The 22502-nt window shown below is 38.9% G+C and overlaps 1 protein-coding gene across 1 annotated transcript in view; it reads right to left on the bottom strand.

Moving 5' to 3' along the window:
* Positions 1–10547: 10547 nt before the first annotated feature.
* LOC136865927 (uncharacterized) overlaps positions 10548–22502 on the bottom strand; it is a 113448-nt gene continuing 101493 nt past the window's right edge. Inside the window, exon 5 of the mRNA XM_067142476.2 lies at positions 10548–21314. Within this exon, the coding sequence (XP_066998577.2) occupies positions 17762–21314 (3553 nt within the window). The 3' untranslated portion in view covers positions 10548–17761. The remainder of the gene's footprint in view (positions 21315–22502) is intronic.

Below are 22502 nucleotides of genomic sequence, written 5' to 3' on the forward strand. Positions count from 1 at the left end.
TTAACTTGATTGATGCTCCTAGGGGTACTTTTAATGTCTCTTGTGTATCTGGATCTATACCAGATGAAATTAATTGTATTGGGGACGTAAAACTTGATCATTTGAGCAAAGAAAAAGCTGAGGAAATTCGTGCACTCTGTAGTGAATTTCCGGAGGTATTCACCAGTAAATTAGGTTTGACAGATGTCCTTGATTATGATACTGAACTAACGGATACCCAACCTGTCAGATCCCCTCCGTATAGACTCCCTCCTCCGCGTATGCTTGAACTGAAAACAATTATAGAGAGAATGCTCGAAGAAGGTGTCATCCGACCTTCTACCTCACCATACGCCTCTCCAGTTTTCCTGGTACCCAAGCCCGCTGGTGGCTACCGTGATGTCGTGGATTATCGTGCCTTGAATCGTACGGTGGTCCTTCAGTCTATCCCATTACCTGACTTACACACTTGCTTTGGGTGGTTTTCAGGGGGAAAATGTTTTACTGTACTAGACCTTAACCAGGCTTACTACCAAATTCCCCTATGTAAGCGGTCCATACCGCTTACAGCTTTCATTACTGATTGGAATCTGTATGAATTTGTACGCCTGCCTTTTGGTTTTAGCTCGTTTACTCGATTCTATCCTCTCAGATGTTAAATTTAAATTCGTTTTTAACTATCTTGACGACCTGGTGATCTTTTCGGAAACCTTCGAGGAACACGTGATCCGTGTACGGGAAGTTCTTGAACGCCTGAGAAAAGCTGGTCTTGCCGTTAAGTTATCTAAGGTAACCTTCGCCCAAGCAAGTATGTCCTTTCTGGGGCATGTTGTGCCTTCAAATTGAGTTTCTATTGATAAGTCTAGGACACAGGCTATTCATGAGTTTCAGCCCCTAAAGATGTCAAAGGCATTGCCCGTTTTGTAGAAATGGTTAACTTTTTCCGGAAATTTATTCTAAATTTCGCTGGGGTAGCTGCTGCTCTCAATTATTTAAGACGAAAAGATGTGAAGTTCTTTTGGGGTCCTTCCCAAAAAGAAGCTTTTGATAAACTGAAGCTCTTTCTCTCGAACGCTCCTGTTTTGGCCATACCTGATTTTAGTAAACGTTTTATAATTCAGACAGATGCTTCTGGAAAGGCTATTGCTGGTGTAGTATTGCAAGAGTACGAGGACGGACGCAGGCTTGTTGCCTATGTATCCAGAATCCTAACTGACCTTGAGAGCAAATACTCTATTTATGAGTTGGAATGCCTTGCTCTCCTGTTCGCCCTCGAAAAATTTCGGCCCTTTGTTGAATTTTGACCTTGAGACGGATAATCGGACTCTCTCGTGGATGTTGATCCGACCCAAAAGAACTGGGAGGATTACTCGATGGGCACTTTTGATTTCTGCCTTTAATTTTCAGCTTAAACATATCAGAGGTATGGAGAATGTCATCGCCGATAGTTTAAGCAGAATGTTTGATGGGGAACTTTGTCCTGATGTAAAATCTAATGTTGAAAATTTTGATGAAGGTAATGTTGTTGGAGTTAGTGCCATCCTTTCTGATCTACCTATACTTTACCATGAATTCAAAGATCATCAGAAATCTGACCCTGAATTAAATGAGATCATCAACAAGATTAAAGATGGGATTCTAGTAAAGCCTTACTCCCTAGTCAAGTGTGTCCTGTGTTGTAAAGGTCGTGGAGACCATTGTTTCAAAATTGTTGTCCCTTAGGTACTAGTACCGATCATCTTCAAGTATTATCACTCCGGGCCAATTGGGGGTCATTTAGGGACGTTTAAAACTAGGCAGAAAATTAGGCAGTTCTTTATTTGGAAAAAGATGGACAGTGACATCCGAAACATGGTTAAATCTTGCAAAAATTTGTGCCATCAGTAAACCTAGTCTGAACAACCGTGTTGGTTTGTTATCATCTTCACAAGCCTCTGGCCCGATGGAGCGATTACAGTATTCATCGACTATGTGGGACCAATGGTTCGATCTTCTCTGGGGAATACCCACATTTATGCGTGTGTTGATGCATTCTCATGGTTTACCTGGATTATTCCCATGCGGTCTACTACTTCTCGGACTACTATTTACTGTCTAAATTCAATCTTTGCTTCTTTTGGCCCTCCCAAGTTTTTAGTTTCTGATTATGCCAGTGCGTTCACTAGTCATCTGTTTAAGAGATATCTATTTGAGTTGTGCATCTCACATGTTACAACCACCCCATATTATCCAAATACATCTTATGCCGAGAGAGTGAATAGAAATTTGAAGTCTGCATTGATAGCCTATCGTTACAATAATCAGTCTAAGTGGGACTCCTATCTACATTGGTTAGCTAATGCATTCAACTCTGCTATTCATGAATCTCATGGTAAAACGCCCATGTCTCTTATGTTTTCTTATACTCCATATTCCCCAATGTCAAATGTGCTTGGTATCGATGATCTTTTGCCCGATCTGTCTAAACCCTATGATGTTCGAAAGGTCTAGGATGAAGCAAAGAAGAATCTGTCCATCTCGTGTGAGAAAGCCAAGAAAAGGTATAATGTTGGTAAGAAGGTTGGAGATACAGTCTTCATTAAATGTAACCCCATCAGTAAAGCTGTTAAAAAAAATTCTGCCAAGCTAGCGCCTAGGCATCAAGGCCCTTGCACCGTATTGCAATTTCTGTCCCCAGTATTAATGTTAGTGAGCGATCCAGTTGCTAAAAGAATTAGGCGAGTCCATCTGTCCCAAATTAAGCCTGGTTAATGTGCAGTACATCCCCCCTTCCCTTCCTTAATGATACTGCTTGGTGAAGCACTTGGGCGTTGGTATTGACATACGACTAAGAACTGCATTCCAGCGAGCTAATTGAATTTCATCCCCTTATTGTTTAATATAATTGTACCTGGGGGTATTTATTTATGATGAATGTTTCAGGAGCAAATGAAGAGAGCATCCTTGTTATATATAGAACAGTGACAAAGGAAAACTATTTTTCAAAAACTTTTTATTAGTAGACAATCAGAAGTCATCTATCATATTGGAAAAGTGCTGGATAAAAAATATTTTTTACAATGTCTGTTCATACGAATAGATGTAGTTCTTAAAATAGGTTAAATAAGTAAATCCATTTTCCCTCCCATTTCACCACCCCATTCAACCATCCACATTGATTTTAATTTATTTAATTTTTAAATTCACGTAGATTTTAAGTAAAACAAAGTACTAATTGAGATGTTCTTAAGACGATAAATACTTTGTAATTTCACCTAAGCATTGTGATACAGCTGAAGATGTTCCAAATGGAATGAAACATGTTCTGTATATAATTAATTGATTTCCTTAATGCAAATATAAGTATCAAAAAGGTGTAAATTTACTGTTATTGATTCATTGTAAATAGGATTTGATACGGGAAATGAAGCTGATTTCTTGCAACAAGTGAAAGGTTCCGAGCTGTCAGTGGAGAGATGGCGTGGAATGACATTAGTAGATGAATATGTTTGAGAGGTGTTTTTTAAAGTAGTAAAGATCACAATATGAAGATAGAGTTGGAATTCAAGAGAACAAATTTGGGCATATATTCATTTATGGGAAGAAGAGTTAGAAATTGAAATAAGTTACCAAGGAAGATCTTCAATAAATTTCCAAATTCGTAGCAATTTTTTAAAAATAAACAAAACAGATAGGGAATCTGCCAGCTGGGTGACTGCCATAAATGCAGATCAGTAGTGTTTGATTGATTTGGATTAGCAATTGTTTGCTAAATACTTGTGTTATTTAGAGGCCAAACAACAAACAAGAAAACTCCGTCAATTAGAACCCCGCCCTCCTTCATTCAAGAAGTAAGTATAAATAACCACCTAATCGATACTTTATTAATGCCTCAGGCAAAATTGAATAAAATTAAAACTTACAGGACATATTTCGACCACTTAGTGGTCCTCTTCAGCTGTATAAATAAAGAACTGAAAAGAAAAACATTGACAATAAGCACAAATAAAAGTTCTTTGGAGACTCCTTTGATAAAAATGGAGGTCATCAGAATAGGTCATCTTGCCTCTCGTTCTTGTTTGGAAAAGATGTTTATTCTGCGCTGTCTAGAGGGTCTGTTTCGAAACAGACTATACGAACAAGAGATGTAATCAAACACGACATCGCAGAAGCACAGCCCAATCTCCCTCCTCCCTCACATGTTATTTTAGATGACGATAAAACTCTACTTCCCTTCTCTCCAGAGCTTTCCATGAACTGTCAAACTGTATCACATCGTTACTTCACCAGGTCGCGCTCAAAGACAGACCCTCTAGACAGCGCAGAATAAACATCTTTTCCAAACAAGAACGAGAGGCAAGATGACCTATTCTGATGACCTCCATTTTTATCAAAGGAGTCTCCAATGAACTTTTATTTGTGCTTATTGTCAATGTTTTTCTTTTCAGTTCTTTATTTATACAGCTGAAGAGGACCACTAAGTGGTCGAAACATGTCCTGTAAGTTTTAATTTTATTCAATTTTGCCTGAGGCATTAATAAAGTATCGATTAGGTGGTTATTTATACTTACTTCTTGATTAAACATCGATACGGTCATGAAATGGACAACTTGTAATACTCCTTCATTCATTCAGTGTGATTTGTGTGGGCGTATGTTTCGTGCCAGGATTGGTCTATTTAGTCATCGTAAACACATCCATGAACTGAGCTGAACTGGTCAATGTATGCAGGAAGATGTTGTATATTCACGGATCGAGTTACAGCCGATGACATTAGCTATAATTTCCTACATAAATGTATTATTTAGCATTGATTTGGTAAATAATTGAATTATTCATATACGGTAAATACTTGCAGTTTATTTAGCGATCATTTAGCAATAATTTGCTTATAACCTGAAATATTTAGTAATATTTTGCTAAATAGGGTAATTTTATTATTTAGCAATTAGTGTTATTTTAATAAATAATTATATTATTTAGCAATAACTTGCTAATTAATTGTACTCTGCCTAGAGGGCTGCTCCTCCCAAAGCCGTTGGCTCTCTGAGGTGTCTGGTACTTCCTCATCAATTAGAGATATTCATAGGCAGAAATGATTGGGGGAAAGTAGGCTGAGAAATTCGCTGAATGTTTTTATTAAAATACGGGAAGTAATGGGGATAAATATTAGATACCGTACATTGACAGGTCAAATAGGTATGGGTTGGTGTGGTGGATTCTGGGCTTGCATAAGAACAAGGGTTGGTTACAAGGGAGAGACAAGACAGTTTATATACTATGTGGGGCAGTGAATAGCAATTTTCACTTACTAAGTGACTGTGCAGAAACAAGTAAGATAAGAGTTAGATTACTGAGCGCCGAACATCGGAAACTATTGGGAAGAGGGGATGAGCAGTCTTATTTTAAGATGGATTATCAAGCAGTGGGAAAATTGGAGACAGTTGAACAGGTATCTATGTGCGGTAAAAAATGCCTTTGAGAGAAAAATGAAAGAGGGAGGGTAAGAGGGTGGACACAGGGGTATGTGTTTGGAATAGTGATGTATGTCTATGGGAAGCTTGTTTAATAATTTGATGATATGCTCTGGATGGAGATTGTATGATGAAAATAATGGCGAGGGGATTACTGGTGTTGGGGACATAGTTGAGTGAGTGGAGTTGGGTAAATGATGTGTTATTTTGTAATGGTAGTTGAGTTTTTGTTTGTGATACGGCAGGATGGAATGTAATTGCTGACTATCGTTGTTTTGGTATTGATCGGGAGTAGGTCAGGGAACAATGAATGTGACAAAAGTTGCTGAGTGCATAAGGACACGTGATGAGTGTACGGAAAAGAGGAGTTGGTGACTTCTACAGCTAAAATGATCTTGTATCATATATATTTAGTATGTTAGGGTAGTTAAGGAGTATTTCATTCAGGTAGCCAGTTAGTATATAGAGCTCCAGTTTAGTATTATTAGTATATTATTATTATTATTATTATTATTATTATTATTATTATTATTATTATTATTATTATTATTATTATTATTATTATTATTATTATTATTATTCTTTTAGATGTGGATAGGTGCAGTTTTCTCACGATTTATGTACAGAAAGTGATGGCAAGGAGTAGAGAGAGCAGGACATATCCGGAAGAGGAGGGGTAGGAACCGGACCTACCCATTACAAATAAAAGAGATGCGGGGTGCAGTAGGAGAGCAGTTACAGCCTTCACAAGGTCGGCCGCTATTGGAATGGTGAGAAAGCTGCACTGTCATCTGGTAGAGATGGTTGGGGGCATCTTACGGGCCCCACGGCTAGGGCCGGTCCTGTCATCATGGGAGGGCAGTCTTTTTCTCACCAGGGATGATGACATGGCCAGACAATCAGTTGTTTTTTGTTTTTGTTTCTTTCATTTAATTTTTTATCCAGCGGGGTCGATGGGCGTGGTATGTAGGGACTGAGGATGACTACTGTGGTGATCCTCCTGGAGTATCTGATGGACCTCATGGCATGCCCTGAGAGTCTCGTGTTTTTTCCTTTTTTTTTTTGTAAGTTTTTAATTATCTTTTTATTGTGAACATGTATTTGGGGCTGAACGCCTGTTATGTTCAAGAATAAATACAAATACAATTACTTCCTCACCGCCCAGTACTCAGCCGGTCAGACCATCATGTTTCTATGCATGACTTTTTTTGGTTCCTTTCCATTATTTATAAACCATTGGGACAACTTTTCTGCTTCTGTGTTCCTGGCCTTTTACCTCCTCTATTACTCTCTTTCCTTTCCCTGTGTGTATCCAAAATTCTTATCTTATCCTACACTTCCACCAATAATAATAATAATAACAATAATGGTTCTTCATTCCAGCAGCTCCTTTTACAGTTTTTTTGGAGATACCTAGGTGATGGAATTTTCTCTTGCAAAGTTAGACTGATTGTTCGAGTACACTGGACTGACCAGAGATCAAACCCAGTAATTTCTTCTACCAACTGAGCCAATGTGGTGGTAGAAGTGCAACTGGACAACACTAATCAGATAGAAAAATGGAAGGGGTCCAACAGATCAAGAAATGAAGGTTTCAGTGAGAGAAAGACAATGGCCACTCTGTAGACCTCGACAACCTAATTCCGTCGGCATCAGGAAGGAACAAGAGTTGACCAAGGAGGTCAGAAGAATCAGATGAAAATGAAAAGCCTAGCAAAAGTGGAAGCAATGCCAGGACTCAGCTAAGAGCCCCGTGGTTGCCAACCGACCCTCGCAAGTTAAGATCCGTAGTTGCCTAGTCTTTTCTTACAATTTCAAAGGATTTGGAAATTTATGACAATTTTCCCGTGATCAAGTACACCAGTCCCTAATTCCTCTTCCTGTAAACAAATATTTGCCCACTTTGTCCTACCTCTGAAAGCTCCACTCAAGCCAACTCTACAGCTCATCTTGTTCTTCCCAGCACAAAGTTTGCAACATTTTTATAACTCTTTGGAAATGACCCAGAAAAAATCGTGCATTTTTCTGGTTCTCATATCAAGTAATCCTCTAATTTGGGTCTTCCCAGGAGTTATACATGCTCTCCCCTAAATACTGCCATACCACTGTGAAGAGATCTGTAACCTTTATTAGAATCTCATTAACATCATTGCCCCAATTAAGTTCTTTCCTTATACTACCTCTCGACCCATATGATTCGCAGGAGCCTTTCATTTTCACCCCTCCACATTCTTTTATTCTTCAAAGTGTGCGACCTCTTCCTTTCCTTCCCCTTCATACGCCCTTCCCCTCTGAGTGATCATTGTTTTGAGAGGAAGCACAACTTGGCTACCATCCTCTATTAACACTAATCCAAAGGTTCAGTACTTTGAGAAATGAAGATATCGGCAAAACAATGCCCTGGGCCTTGCAATCCTAACATATTCAGGATTGGAAAAGAACAAGAGTTGACCAAGGAAGGTCATGAGGAGCCTGGCACAAATAAGTGAAAACAACGCCAGACACACCTACGGGTACCGTGGTCGCAAACTGTTGCTCCCAAGGTGACTGCTCCCAATCCACATTTTAGTCACCTCTTTCGACAGGCAGGGAACACCACCCCACACACACACAAGAGGTGCTTTGTGTTAACAGATGGGTGGTTGCCATTTGCACCACAAGAAGAAAACTGTAAGTGTATAAAATAAATTGGAATTATAATTCCATTTTTTAAATGATTTTTCGTAATCTTCATGAGTTACATAAAACAAGATCAAATAACATTTGTTATATGACTACTTTCAAAGAGAAAACTGCTGTAAAAGTGCTTGGTAAGTAACCCATAGGTGCTCCTCTATACATCCCCCTACCACTAACACTTCTCCTTGCCTTCCACTTGAATACAGTCTGTTCATGCAGGTCACTCTCGTTGAAGTGATGTGATACATCTGCCCAGGTGGTGACGACTGATCAAATGACACTGATGACTAATTACACAGCTTGAGCATGTGCAAACATTGCCACTCTGGATGCATTTAAAATAATTATTGAAATAGAAGTCTGAGAAGATTTATGATGCCACAGCTCAGTCCTATTACAGTTTTTCTTTTTAACGACACCATACACAGGAATGTTTTGAAATATTCAGCAAGTTTCAAAATTTTGTGATTTCTGCTCTGATTCTTATGTTAACCACAGTGGTACTGTTACGTTGGGCATATTATTCTCTGTTCATTACAACCAAGCTCAGAGGTACCGTTATGTTGAGCGTAAAATTCTCTGTTCAATACATTAACTGCAGTGGTACCATTACATTGGGCCTGTGTCCGACTCGTTGGCTGAATGGTCAGCATACTGGCCTTCGGTTCAGAGGGTCCCGGGTTCGATTCCTGGCCGGGTCGGGGATTTTAACCTTAATTGGTTAATTTCAATGGCACGGGGGCTGGGTGTATGTGTTGTCTTCATCATCATTTCATCCTCATCATGACGCGCAGGTCACCTACGGGTGTCAAATAGAAAGACCTGCACCTGGCGAGCTGAATCCTTCCTGGGATAACCCGGCACTCAAAGCCATACGACATTTCATTGGGCCTGTTTTCACATTCAGAAGATGCTATGAAGCACATTAAGAATATTAAGAAGAAATTAAGATTTGGTATTCAGACAGAAAAATAGCCGATATTTTTAAAAATCCAAGTTTAAATGTTTTTGGGATTCGGATGACTTTGTTATGGGAATGTAAATTGTCAAATGTTCTATTTTTAAACAACTTCTCGTGTATTTTATTTTGGAGTTATCACAAGCAAAATCCCTGAAAACCAGTGGTGGAACATTAGGTCCTGGTGCTTAAGGGGCCCAAAGAAAGACAGACAGACAGACAGACTCACTCACTCACTCTGAATGGGAAAGGTGACATAGTGATGTGTTTGTAGAAAGGGCTGAAAAATTTTGTTTTTGCAGAGTGAATAGAGTGTAATTGTTGGATGGTTACATCTGCCCACAAATTATTGTTATAGGGTTATATTGTTAAGTGTCTCATAACACAAAGGTCATGCACTGTCACAAATATCTACAACAAGTTATTGATAAGGAAATGTCAAAGATTTAAACCAAAATATCACATTTTAGAGCAAATTATTCCTGTTGCTGTTTAATGTCAGACTGTGTTAACTCAGCCTCCTCGGCAAAGAACTTTTCATCCATGGATGTCATTGAAATCATAAATGCCTGTGTAGGCCTATCGCAGAAAGTATGCTGTGTGGTTTAGTTTCTTGGAATGAAAGAGCACAAAAAACATTTAATAAGATCTGAAGGAAGATTGAATTATTTATTCAGGTTGTATTTCAATTCCTACAAAATATTTAACTTTCAAAATGAAATCTATGAGTAAATTTAGTTTGAATGCATTAAGGTATTGTATTTGCTTTAGCTATATTTATAATGTTACTGATATATTTTACTTGAATGGGGCAAATTTTTTGGATGGGCCCGTATCCTATTAGTTATGCGTTCGCTCAAAGCCATCAGTTTTCTTCAAGTCCTTTACTCCATTTATTAAACATACCCCATATCACTCATACGGCATTTATGTCTGCCGATCAAACCTTTAGCTCCGGATTTATGAGCTCAAATGTGAGCTCCTGATTTCTTTTACGCCAAGGTTTGAATGCATGCCAATCACATCAAGCTAGATAGCCTTTGCTGAGTCTTTAGCCCTTAAGCTGATTGTCTGTTCTCTCCACAGTATTCCGAGCCTGTCATGATCTCTCATGCACTGAGTTTGTTAGAGACCACGAGACCCCTGTACTCAGAAGCTTGGAATTAAACACAGTAAGATCTAACAAGACTAGAGTGACACCAGTTGGTAGGACTGGGAATACAAAACTGGAACATTTGAATCAATTGAAGTATTTGAGTTGTGTGTTCTCCCACGATGATACCATACTGTAGTCTCAATCATGATGTAATGCAATAACCTGGCAGTTGTGATCTACACCAGAATTCTGTAAGAATGAAGAGAGTTCTTGTTTGGTTTGCTGTTTGGGAATGGAGACTAAGCTCTGAATACGGATGTCTTTGGGGTGGAATGGAGGAGGACATGGAGGGTAAGAGAAGTAAAAGGCAGACCAAGAGAAAGGCAGTTAGACTGTTTGTTTAATGATTTAAAACAATGTGGAAATGACTGAGGTCATAAAGATAATTGCCAATAAAGGATTGTGGAAGTGTTTAGTTAACTCACACAGGCTTCCAGACTGAACACCAAAAGGTGTATTACTTCATAATGAAGATGTATAATTTTTTATCAAAGTCTTCCTGAAATTAGTATGTAATCCAAAACTTAATGACCACTTAGATTCTAACACGTTTTTAATAAATTATACAGATTGTACATATTTCCACTTATTTTATTACAAAATCTAATTAGAAGAAATACAAAAATCAGTCACATTTAAGAATGTCTCATATAAAAACTATAAAAGAGGTAACTACACCAGGTAATGTACATCGATTTTCGCCAGGTTTAAGTAAGTGATGTAAATCAAACAATTTGTACTATTCAAATCACTTCATTTGATTATTTAAATGAAAGTCCAATCATGTTATACAAAGTGACATAGGACAATGTAAAAAAGATGTAATTTCTCCATTTATGACAGCCGCTGCTTCATCAGCAGGCTTGGACATGGAAATAAATTACACATATTGGTATTTCTAAACGAATGCACATAACAGGTGATACGAAGGGTAGGATTCAGGTATCCTGATCCTGTTACTCCTTTGTCTTACTCTTCAGTGGACAACACAAGCCGCACAAAGCAAAGGTCTTCTTGTACTTGTTGATTGATGCAATTTTATTAAAATAACAGATACAATACTTCATTGTTCTTCAGTGTCTAGCTACAGTTTCACACAAACTCTTAGAATAAGTCATTGTCTTCAATCTCTGTTTTTAAGCTACTTAAAAACATGTCATGTCCAAACAGTTTGCAGTATTTCACTTTGAGCTTTTATACTCACTCCCACTTTATTTTATAGCAGGAGGGGGATGTGTTGGGGTGATCATGTGATTGGTATTGTCCACGACTGGGATGGTAGCATGACGCCTGGACTTTCAGACACTTGGCATTGATGAGCCAACATTCGTAGTTGTCTCAAATGTGCTCCATTTAATTTCTTTTCCACCACTTACTTGTAGATCTCATGGCACCTCAAAATAAATGCTACATTAATTGTTAGCCTAGTGGCACCTCAGTATGGCGTACTGAGCTCAGATGTTTGTTGCTAGATACGTTGGTTATATATACGTTTATTATTTACGTAATCAAAAACCGACCTCATTCATTAGCAGGCTGCCATGAATGACAAGATAACATGAATTGCACATGATGGAGACATTACAAAGGAATAAACACAGAAATTACATAACTTCAAAATTTCTGATCGGTAACAACATTATGCACTGAATATGTGGTGCCTCAGGAACCTAATGGAACCTCGGAGAGCTATCGTGACTGTTTTATGAATGTCCTCCATAGGTAGGTAGTTGGAAACTCGTCTATGTGTCGGTAAAGTGTCGAGTTATGGCGCCACGTGCTCTGACAATTAGTCCTGTTACTTTAAACTCCTGAAGACTGTAATAGGGGTTTGTGGGCTAGCAACACTGTCGTTGTACGTATTATCTAGAATTTATTTTGGTTTTAAAACATTCATGTCAGACTTCATATGTCTGCCTGCAGCGTAGGACTTTCCCAACAGGTCACTAGTGCTACGTAACTGTAATCGGTGAGCAGAGGTATGCGCTCATTCCAATGATGCCACTATTTTTAGATGCATGCAATATGTTACCAATATTTTTTCAGAAAATGTAGAGGTCCTTACAATTTTTCAATAAAATGGACTCATGATTAATTTTAGAAAATCTAATTGTGTTTCATAAGCTTATAATTGAGTTGTTTGGTTGCAAAACCCGTTATGTGCAGACAAACAAATTTTTCAGGAACGGCAAAAAACTGTAATTTGTTATGTAACAAAGGTACAAGGTTGAAATTTTGTAATTAAATAGTAAGCATTCATCTTTATCATACTGCGAAATCTCCACAAAATATAAAATCTGTGTTATTTACAAAAACATTTGGACATAGCGAGTTTTGCAGCAGATTTGTGGAGATAAAAGGTATGTTCTGCAGCAGATGGAATATAATGTGCAGATTTATGGTGAACATGTTTTATTAGCTACATTTGAAAGTATTACACTATGAAATTAGCATGAATAGAAATATTTTCAAGGTTAGGATATAAAGAAATAATTTTAAGGTTAGGATATGTTTTGATATCTAATACCCGCGCTTTGATTTTATGATTACATCAAGTAATCATCATTCATTTAAAATGTTTTATAATTTTTTTAACTTTCTGTACAGTTATATTAACAATCCGTTATTGTCCTCAACAAAATCTCCTACATCAGTGCCATAATCTGGCATTTCACTGTTTAAAGTTGGCCATTGGTCAAACAGTGTCTTGCAGAATGTGTTGTCATTGTTCCTTATCCACTCCTTCCCATAATGTTTGGTCAGCAACGTGTTCAGGTCATTGAGCTTTTCTTTCTTAAGAGGAACCCCTTTCTCTACTGGTACTGGCACAATAGCAGAAAAGGGTTTCCCATGCTTCAATGTGCTTTTCACTTCCACCACAATCACTGTTATGGTCTACTTCATCTCTTATCACACGTTCATGCAAGTATGATCCTGTTACAGGGTTCTGGGACAAAACAAGCTTTGCTGCGTAACACACGCTGGACATAACGACTTCTGCAGCAGTTCCAGTTATTTGTCAGCTTTAAACATATGTATTAAATGGACTTTGCTGAAGTATTACATTGCCGAATTGTGTATTTTGATGAGCTGCATACAATGGTGGTGAAAACTCATTTCGAGAAAAAATGGACATAACGGGTTTTGCAACTGGACGACTCTATTGATGACGATGATTATGATTATGCTTGTTGTTTAAATGGGCCTAACATCAAGATCATCAGCCCATAATGGTACGAGATGAGATGCAATATAATGCCATTTAAAATTCCGAAATTCAGACCGGAATTCAAAACATGCTGATGAAGAATGAATGAATATAAATTTAAAATAATCAGTGGGTCAAATCATAACATCGAAAGTTAAAATAATTCCAAAATCTATCCTTGGACTAGAATTCAAGAAGACGATGATGGACAATGACTATGTACTTAAAACAATCAGCAGATCCAACCCATAATGCCCACCTTCCTGTAAAATAACTTAAAACATACTGACCAAGGTGCTGTTTCCAAAGCAAAATCCTAAATCGATGATGCTTGTTGTCTAAAGGGGTCCAAAATCTAGGTCACTAGCCCCTCATAATGATACTAATCACAGCCAAAACCCAGACCTGTGGTATTCCTTACATAGTGATATTACTCACAGGTAATATAAACTCATGGTGTTTCACATATAGTGGTACTAATCATGGGTACTGTAAACCCATAGTGATCTATTCATGATGATACTAATCACAGACCCATGGTATTACTCACATAGTGCTACTAATTGTAGGCAACACCCAGACCTGTGGTGTTGCTCACATACTGACTGGTACTACTCGCAAGTAGTCGACCCATGGTAGCATGATAGTACTAATCACACATAATCTCATAGTTCAAAAACCATCATCAATTCGTTGCCCCTTTAAGTCACCTCTTACAACAGGCAGGGGATACTGTGGGTGTATTCTTTTCTTCTTAACTGAAAATCTTTCAATTAAGAAGGAAATTCATTTTGAGAAGAAAATACTTGCACGAGTGTGTAAATTTCATCATAAGGACACCATCACCGTTCCTCCATCTGACTGAGTCAGATACACACTCCACAGTAGAATGGGTGCTCTACTTCAGGCGTTTGAGGTCTGGAGAAGCCAGATGCAGCCTCGTGTTTGCTCAGGACTGACCTTCACTACTCTCTTCATCTCTTGTTGTGGTGGTGAGCTGATGACCTTGAAATCTATCTGACATTACAAATCATTTGAATCTTTGCAAGACAGGAATATGTTGATTTGTGTTTTGTGGGACAGAATCCGTGCTTTTAAGATAAAACGTCCACTGTTCGGAAAGCACGTACGGGAGAAGACCTGTGGCTCCGATTTTTTCCAACAGAATACAGAATGCAGAATAAGTTACAAAATTGTGAGCAACTGCAACGTGACCTCAAAAATGTTGTGAGATGGACAGCAGGCAATGGTATGTTGATAAACGGGGTTAAAAGTCAGGTTGTGAGTTTCACTAATAGGAAAAGTCCTCTCAGTTTAAATTACTGCGTTGATGGGGTGAAAGTTCCTTTTGGGGATCATTGTAAGTATCTAGGTGTTAATATAAGGAAGGATCTTCATTGGGGTAATCACATAAATGGGATTGTAAATAAAGGGTACAGATCTCTGCACATGGTTATGAGGGTGTTTAGGTGTTGTAGTAAGGATGTAAAGGAGAGGGCATATAAGTCGCTAGTAAGACCCCAACTAGAGTATGGTTCCAGTGTATGGGACCCTCACCAGGATTACCTGATTCAAGGACTGGAAAAATCGAAAGAAAAAGCAGCTCGATTTGTTTTGGGTGATTTCGGACAAAAGAGTAGCATTACAAAAATGTTGCAAAGTTTGGGCGGGGAAGAATTGAGAGAAAGAAGAAGAGCTGCTCGACTAAGTGGTATGTTGTTTATAAGTTTCATTTCCGTATTGATAGATATTACTTTACAAAAAACAATATGTATATGAGTTTCCACCTTATCAATACAAATTTATTATCTCCCTTCAGCACAGCAAGGTGTGCTGGCAATTTACTAGCCAATTCCTGGCAGAAGGCCTTGTAAATGATTTCTGACTGAGGATCGAAAACAATTCTCTGGATAACTTGTTCATTCTCTTCCCAGTGCTTGGCAAGCCACTTACCAGCAAAAAATTCAGCAAATGTCCGATAAATTTGTATTGATAAGGTGGAAACTCATATACATATTGTTTTTTGTAAAGTAAGTGGTATGTTCCGAGCTGTAAGCGGAAAGATGGCGTGGAATGACATTAGTAGACGAATAAGTTTGAGTGGCGTTTATAAAAGTAGGAAAGATCACAATAAGAAGATAAAGTTGGAATTCAAGAGGACAAACTGGGGCAAATATTCATTTATAGGAAGGGGAGTTAGGGATTGGAATAACTTACCAAGGGAGATGTTTAATAAATTTCCAATTTCTTTGAAATCGTTTAGGAAAAGGCTAGGAAAGCAACAGATAGGGAATCTGCCACCTGGGTGACTGCCCTAAATGCAGATCAATATTGATTGATTGATTGGTTGATTGATTGATTGATTGATTGATTGATTGATTGATTGATTGATTGATTGATTGATTGATTGATTGATTGATTGATTGATTGATTGATTGATTGATTGATTGATTGATTGATTGATTGCTCAATGACAGAGCATCTCATGTGAAATTGAGAGGTTGTGGGTTTGGATCCCACTGGTGCCAGTGTGGTAGGTAACATCTCTTTGATAAGTACCGAACATATTGAACACTACCTAATAATGTGGTCATGAAAATTACTTTTTCTACTTTGTGGAAATGTTCTTGCCACACTTTTTGAAGTACATCATTTTCTTGCTATTTACTTTCTGGATATAATATTTTCTAACTTTTTGAGGATTTATCAATCATACGCATATATTCCTTAATACGTTGCCAACTCATAATGTGCCAGGATGAGCATTTTTTACCCTTTCAAAATAAATGACCACTCAAAATCTGTTTTACAGATGAAATGGTGTGGAACGTATTTCAGTCTGTGGGAGCCACATAGGTAATGTACTCTTTGACAGTGAGTTTGATTTTGTACTCTCCGGAGAGAAAAGAATGGTGATTCAGTTTTTTATATCTTTGTCATTATAATGAACTGTATGGTTTGCAGTCAACCAAGAGATCGTGAACATAAATTACATGTATGGTTTGGCAGATGGCAATGCATTGGAGGCACGTCGCTTGTACCGGGAATGCCACTCCTGGTGCAGATTACCAGACTGAAACACATTTGACAGAATTCATCACCACTTCTGTGAATACTTGAGTTCCGTACATCGACCAGGTAGCAGGGAATGAGCAAGGTCTGCTCAATGCAGTGGAGGAAAGTCCTGGAATCAGCACAAGGCGGTTAAGCTGGCAGAGGAGTGTGCTGCACATGATGATCCTGAGACTTTCTTGTGTAAACTTGCTCTAGCAATACAAGCCTTGTCTCCTGCAAGAGTAATGTTCTGCCAGTCATTCCTGCAGCAATGTGGTATGCAGCTGTTGTTTTATTCATGGACAAAGTGGCATTCACATGGGACGGAATCCACAATTTTCATAACCAGCACATACGGGCAGACACATATCTCTGTGCGTTTCTCCAAAAGAGGTTCCCCAATAACATGTGGGCAGGCGTTGTAGCAACCCTACGTCCTTCCAGGAAGACTTACTGGACAGAAGTAAACTCCATTACTTGAGTACTTAGAAGACATGCTACTTTCATCCCGTCGACAACTGTGCTTCATACACGATGGTTCTCCTGCATGTTTGAGTCGGTCTGGTTGAAGGACATTGAGCACTGGATAGGTAGAGGTGGACCGATTTCTTGGCCACCCCATTTATCTGACTTAAATCCCTCTCAACTCTTACCTGTGGGGAGACGTAAAGTCTCGTCTCTTGTGTATTCGACTGCTGTTGTGGATGTACCTACTCACCATGCTTGTATTACAGCAGCCTTTCAGACAGTATTAACTACATCAGGCATTTCTGATCATGTGTGGAATTCAACGAGGTGATAAACAGAGGCCTGTATTCAGGCAGGATGAGATCACTTTGAATATTTCCTCTGATACATAACCGGAGGGTACTAACTGGCATTACAGTGCAGTTTGTAGTTTCCGGACCCACGTTCTTGCTGTATGAGGAATCCATGCTGCTGAGTTTTGAAACTTCCCCCTTTAGTGGTTTTTAGTGTGATTTACTGAAGTGCTGTAGTATTTAGCTCTTACACGTCCTATCTGATGGTGAAACACTGAATACAGAAAGGAATGACCGTGGGAAGTTTGTTAACAAGAATGGCAGGGCATACTGAAAGGACTGGTATTGTGTGCATTTACTGTGTTGCCACGTGCAACAGTATTGTGAATGCAGCAACCCAACATAAAGTGGAGCATGTGCCTGCTGAGTTTGGCTACCCAGTCCACTGCGTAGTATTTATCTGTAGCACCCCATACAATGGCTTATGCAGAGGTTCTCATGAGTGTCAAAAATTCAGTTTCTGACATTACTGATGTTTCCAGCCATACTTATGTCAGACCGTAGAAACAAGTCACAGATATCTGCCCTCTTAAACTTCTGTGCAACTTGAAGAGCAGACTCACCTACCTTGTTCACCATACCACAGAGAGCTCCATTGTCCATCAACAGCTGCACCACATTAACATCTCTACAAGTTACAGCGATGCACAAAGCTGTATCACCATAAAAGTCTCTCATTTCTTTATCGTCTACATCATGCAACAGTTCTTCTATAAGCTTAAATTCTCCATCTCTAACAGCTAAGTGAAATATGCTTCTTTCATTGAAAATTGCCCAGCTGGCTTCAAAACCTGTCTTCAAGTATCTTAAATAATCAGAGCGAGCAGTGGACATGCCCTTAACCAACTCTGCTACCCCTTCCAGATGTGCCACATTCTTCTGGACCTGAGCACCATGTTCTAGAAGAATTCTTACCAGACTCCAGGCTTTTGCTCTGCTTGCATAATACAGAGGTGTAAGGTTCAACAGCTTGTCAGTTATTTCGAGATCAGGATGATACTTCATTAGCTCCAACACCACCTTACGGGCTCCTTTATCTCTATTCTGGGCTGCTAAATGCAGCGGTGTTCTTCTTAAAACATCTGTCTTGTTCAAGTCATCCTTCAGTCCCACTAGAGCATTAATATCTCCCTTCAGCACAGCAAGGTGTGCTGGCAATTTACTAGCCAATTCCTGGCAGAAGGCCTTGTAAATGATTTCTGACTGAGGATCGAAAACAATTCTCTGGATAACTTGTTCATTCTCTTCCCAGTGCTTGGCAAGCCACTTACCAGCAAAAAATTCAGCAAATGTCCGATGAAGGAAATGTGGTTTACCATCAACAAGGCCATCTATGATCCCTAAGTTCTCTCTGCCTTCCTCAATATCTCGACATATCGTCTGCACCTTCCTCATTATTGAATGCCTACGGAACTCATGGAGTTCATCTATGATATCCAACACAACTAAGGAGCAAATCATGTGCATCTTCATAAAATGCTCACGCTCACGCTCTTCGATCATTTTGATTTGAGCAGAAGGGCTATTTAAAAGAGCCTTTTCCTTTAAATAAATACCCAATTTCATCTCTATAAATTTCTCGTACAAATTAGTTATATTTAATAATATTGATGTTATCGAGAAATTGTCTGTCATGACTAAGTCATGGCACACTTCACAGATCATTCCCAGGTGTAATGGAAAACTGCTAACTCGAACACCATCACGAATTGGAATTTTGTTACGAACTATACTTCGAAACTTCTTAGCCTTCTCTTCTCCCCATAACTTAGAGAAAAAATCAAACTGTTCTTGGTCTGAAAGTGGCTCAATTCTGAACACTTTGGTTTCTAGTAAGTGTTCTAGTTTATCTTTCACATTATACCTTGATGCAACCCATAATGCTGATATTCGGAACTCCCTCAAAATGAGCTTCAGAATATCAAGTACAATATCAGTGTATGATGGCCCTATTTCATCAAAAGCATCAAAGAGAATGCAAATATCTCCTGACTCCAAAATATAATATTTAAGTAATTGCTTTCCAAGTTCAGAATCATCTAGATTAGCAGCTTTGCTTAAAAGGAGAAGAACATTTTCACTTGTTACTTTACCTAGTTCCTTCATCTTCGTAAGGATTTCTGAATGCTTGTTGAGGTCTATGTTAATAATCCAGCGATGAGGATAGAGTTCTTTCATTTTACTGGCCACCTCACGCAAAAGAGCAGTTTTACCGCTACCAGGTTCATCTGCCACAATGACTGTCTGAAACTCTTTTCTCACCAGGTCTTCCTCCTTTGCCTGCCAAGTTTTAACATCTTTGATAAGCTTTTTGCAATCATCTTCTTCCCTTCTGCACCACTCGATGTACTTGAAAAGGTTGTCAGTGCTCCCGTGAGAATGAATCCAGTGAAGTGAGTCATCAATTACTTCTAAGAAATGTACAGGATCTTCTGATAATTTTTTGGCACAACATTTGTATCCACTTGTTATTTTATACAGATCCTTGGGGCTCCTTGTATTAAATCTGTATTTCTCATTACTAAACCATTGCTCATCCAAACTTTCTTGTCCTTTTGATTCTGCTATCAGCAACTTAAGGTCATTCTCGTTTATGCCACAGAGGTAAAACATGTCATTAGAATTCAAGATACTTTTCTTTACAACAAGTCTCTTAGACAAAGTCCTTGGGATGTATTTAATATTACATGCAGGCAGAGCTTCTCCAATCTGTATATTTGGAGAAGTTAAAACATACTGAAGAAGTCCTCCTTCTAGAACTTTGTCAACCTTTATACAACCAAGTTTGTATTTTTTGCCCTGGAAATTGACTGGTTGGTTTTGCAAAAGATCTTTTGAATTGCGATCTAACTGGTTGAAAGTAGACTTGATAAATTCTGCATCAATTTCATCTACTAAATACTGACAGAGCCCTAATGTTTTGGCATCTCTGTTAGAGATGATAACAATTTTGTGCTTATTACTTTTCTCGAGGTTACCATTATATTTTAAAATATTGTCTCCTAGACTTTGACAACAGTTGGTAACATCAGTAATGATAAGCATGTCATATGCGTCTTTTGACCAGAGACTGAACAGCATGTCCTGACTCTGATGAGAATGAGAAATATCAGTAAAAAGCACTCGAAGGCAGTCCTTTCTGATGAAGGTCTGAAATACTTTTGAACATGCCACTTGGGATTCAGCACTGTCACATTTTGTGAGAATTATATCAAATTCAGAACCTAACATTCTCCTTTCAAGGTTGGAGAGTGTGTCCTCACAAAATTTTATCTGTTTCAGCAATACATTCCGTCCAAAGAGTTGCGTTTTCAGCTCAGTCCATTCTTTCCAGTTTTCGTCTAGTGGTGCCCTACTCCCCTTTTTTCTCCACCAGACTTTTATTTTCTCAACGAAGGTCTGCTGAATGGCCTGACACTGCAGTACAAAGCCATTGCACATTTTGATTAGTTCTTGTTTTATAAATTCGTCAAGATATTTTAAAGCAGCTTGATTTCTAAATATTAAAAGCCTGTTCACAAAATCTTCAGCTCCAGTTTCATCCCTAAAATCTTCACAGTTATTATCAGTAATGTGGACTTTGCATACATCGTTGAGTTTCCATGTTGTACACAACAACTTCTTTGCCGGAGATTTAACACTTACATCACTTGGTTTTAACTTCACATTTGCATTTGTAAAGAAGACATATGTACAGCTCTTAAGGAACTGGGATGTTTGTGAGTTTTTCAGACTTTGGAAATAATCCTTCAAGGGGTATTTTCCTGTAGGACTTAAATTTATATTGCTCCTTCCAGTTTTCTTTAACTGAACCAGAATATTTTGTTTATTTTCAGGACACCCATAGGAGAATACTATATCATCAAAGTCACCTGCATGTTCATAGTTTGATCTTATTTGGAAGCTGCTGTAGAACTGCACAGCTCGTAAGAAGACCAGCGCACACATCTTAATCTCGAAGTCAGCTCCATCTGAATCATTAGCACCCAGTCTCTTACCATCTTTCCTGAAACCAAAGATTACTGGTCAGATAAAAATAGAAAAGTCGTGTGATTTTTGCTACACTGGTAAGGCAGGTAAGCAGTTGTGTGTGTTGTGGAGATGTTGAGAACAGTATAAACCCCTGGTTCCCGAGCTAACAGAATTGACTATTTGAGATTAAAATCCTTAACTTTGCCAGGAATTGAAGCTGGGGCTCTCTGAACCGAAGACTGTTCAGCCAAGGAGCCGGAATAAACTTGCGTCCTCAACCCCAGCGGAGGTGAGCTGTCTGTGCTTAACAAGAGGTGCACCAGGATAGAAAGAGCCACATGAAATTACACTGGCGGGAAGAAAATATCCAAACACCAGGAAGGAGTTGTGCTTAATTAACAAACATTGATGGATGTGTTTATACATCTGAAAGATAATGTAGATTCAAATTCCCTACAAAAATCGCATTAACATGGCACTAGTAGCTGCCTCATGATGTTGCACATGTACTGTACAAGTGCATAAGTTACCTGTGAGAATGGACGCAGTGACTGTGAGTGGGTCACTGCGATTGAACAAGGCCATAATAGGGCTTCGGAATTTCCTTCCGCACTATTGCAAAACGACTTGGCAGGAATGTCTCCACTGTGCATGAGTGCTGGCAGCAGTGATAAGAGGAAGGTATGCTCGAAAGAAGACCGGGCTCCGGATGTCCCCATGGCACCACCGAGAGGGAGGACCACCATATTCGGCGTATGGCTGTGGCGCAGTGGACTGTGTCTGCAGCAGCAATTTGCATGGCAGTTGGCACCACTGTGATGCAACGAACTATTCGATATTCGTTGCTTAAAGGCGTGCATTTCACTCACCCCATCTGTGACTTCAGTGATGACAAGCAAGAACTCATTGGAGGATGGAGTGGAGGTCTGTTATTTATTCCAATGAAAGCTGGTTCTGCCTTGGTTACAGTGATGGTTGTGTGAAGGATATAAGGAGGCCAGGTGAGCACCTGCATTCCACCTGTTCGTGGTGTTGACACACTGGATCTACACTGGGTGTTCTGGTCTGGGAAGCAATTTCCTGTGATACCAGGAGCACTCTCATGGTTATCCCATGCACCCTGACAGCAGATGTATACGTCCATCTCGTGATTCAACCTGTTGTGTTGCCATTCATGAACAGCATTCCAGGGACTGTTTTTCAACAGGATATTGCATGCCCT

The sequence above is a fragment of the Anabrus simplex genome, chromosome 3 (genome assembly GCF_040414725.1).
Source record: "Anabrus simplex isolate iqAnaSimp1 chromosome 3, ASM4041472v1, whole genome shotgun sequence".
NCBI lineage: Eukaryota > Metazoa > Arthropoda > Insecta > Orthoptera > Tettigoniidae > Anabrus > Anabrus simplex.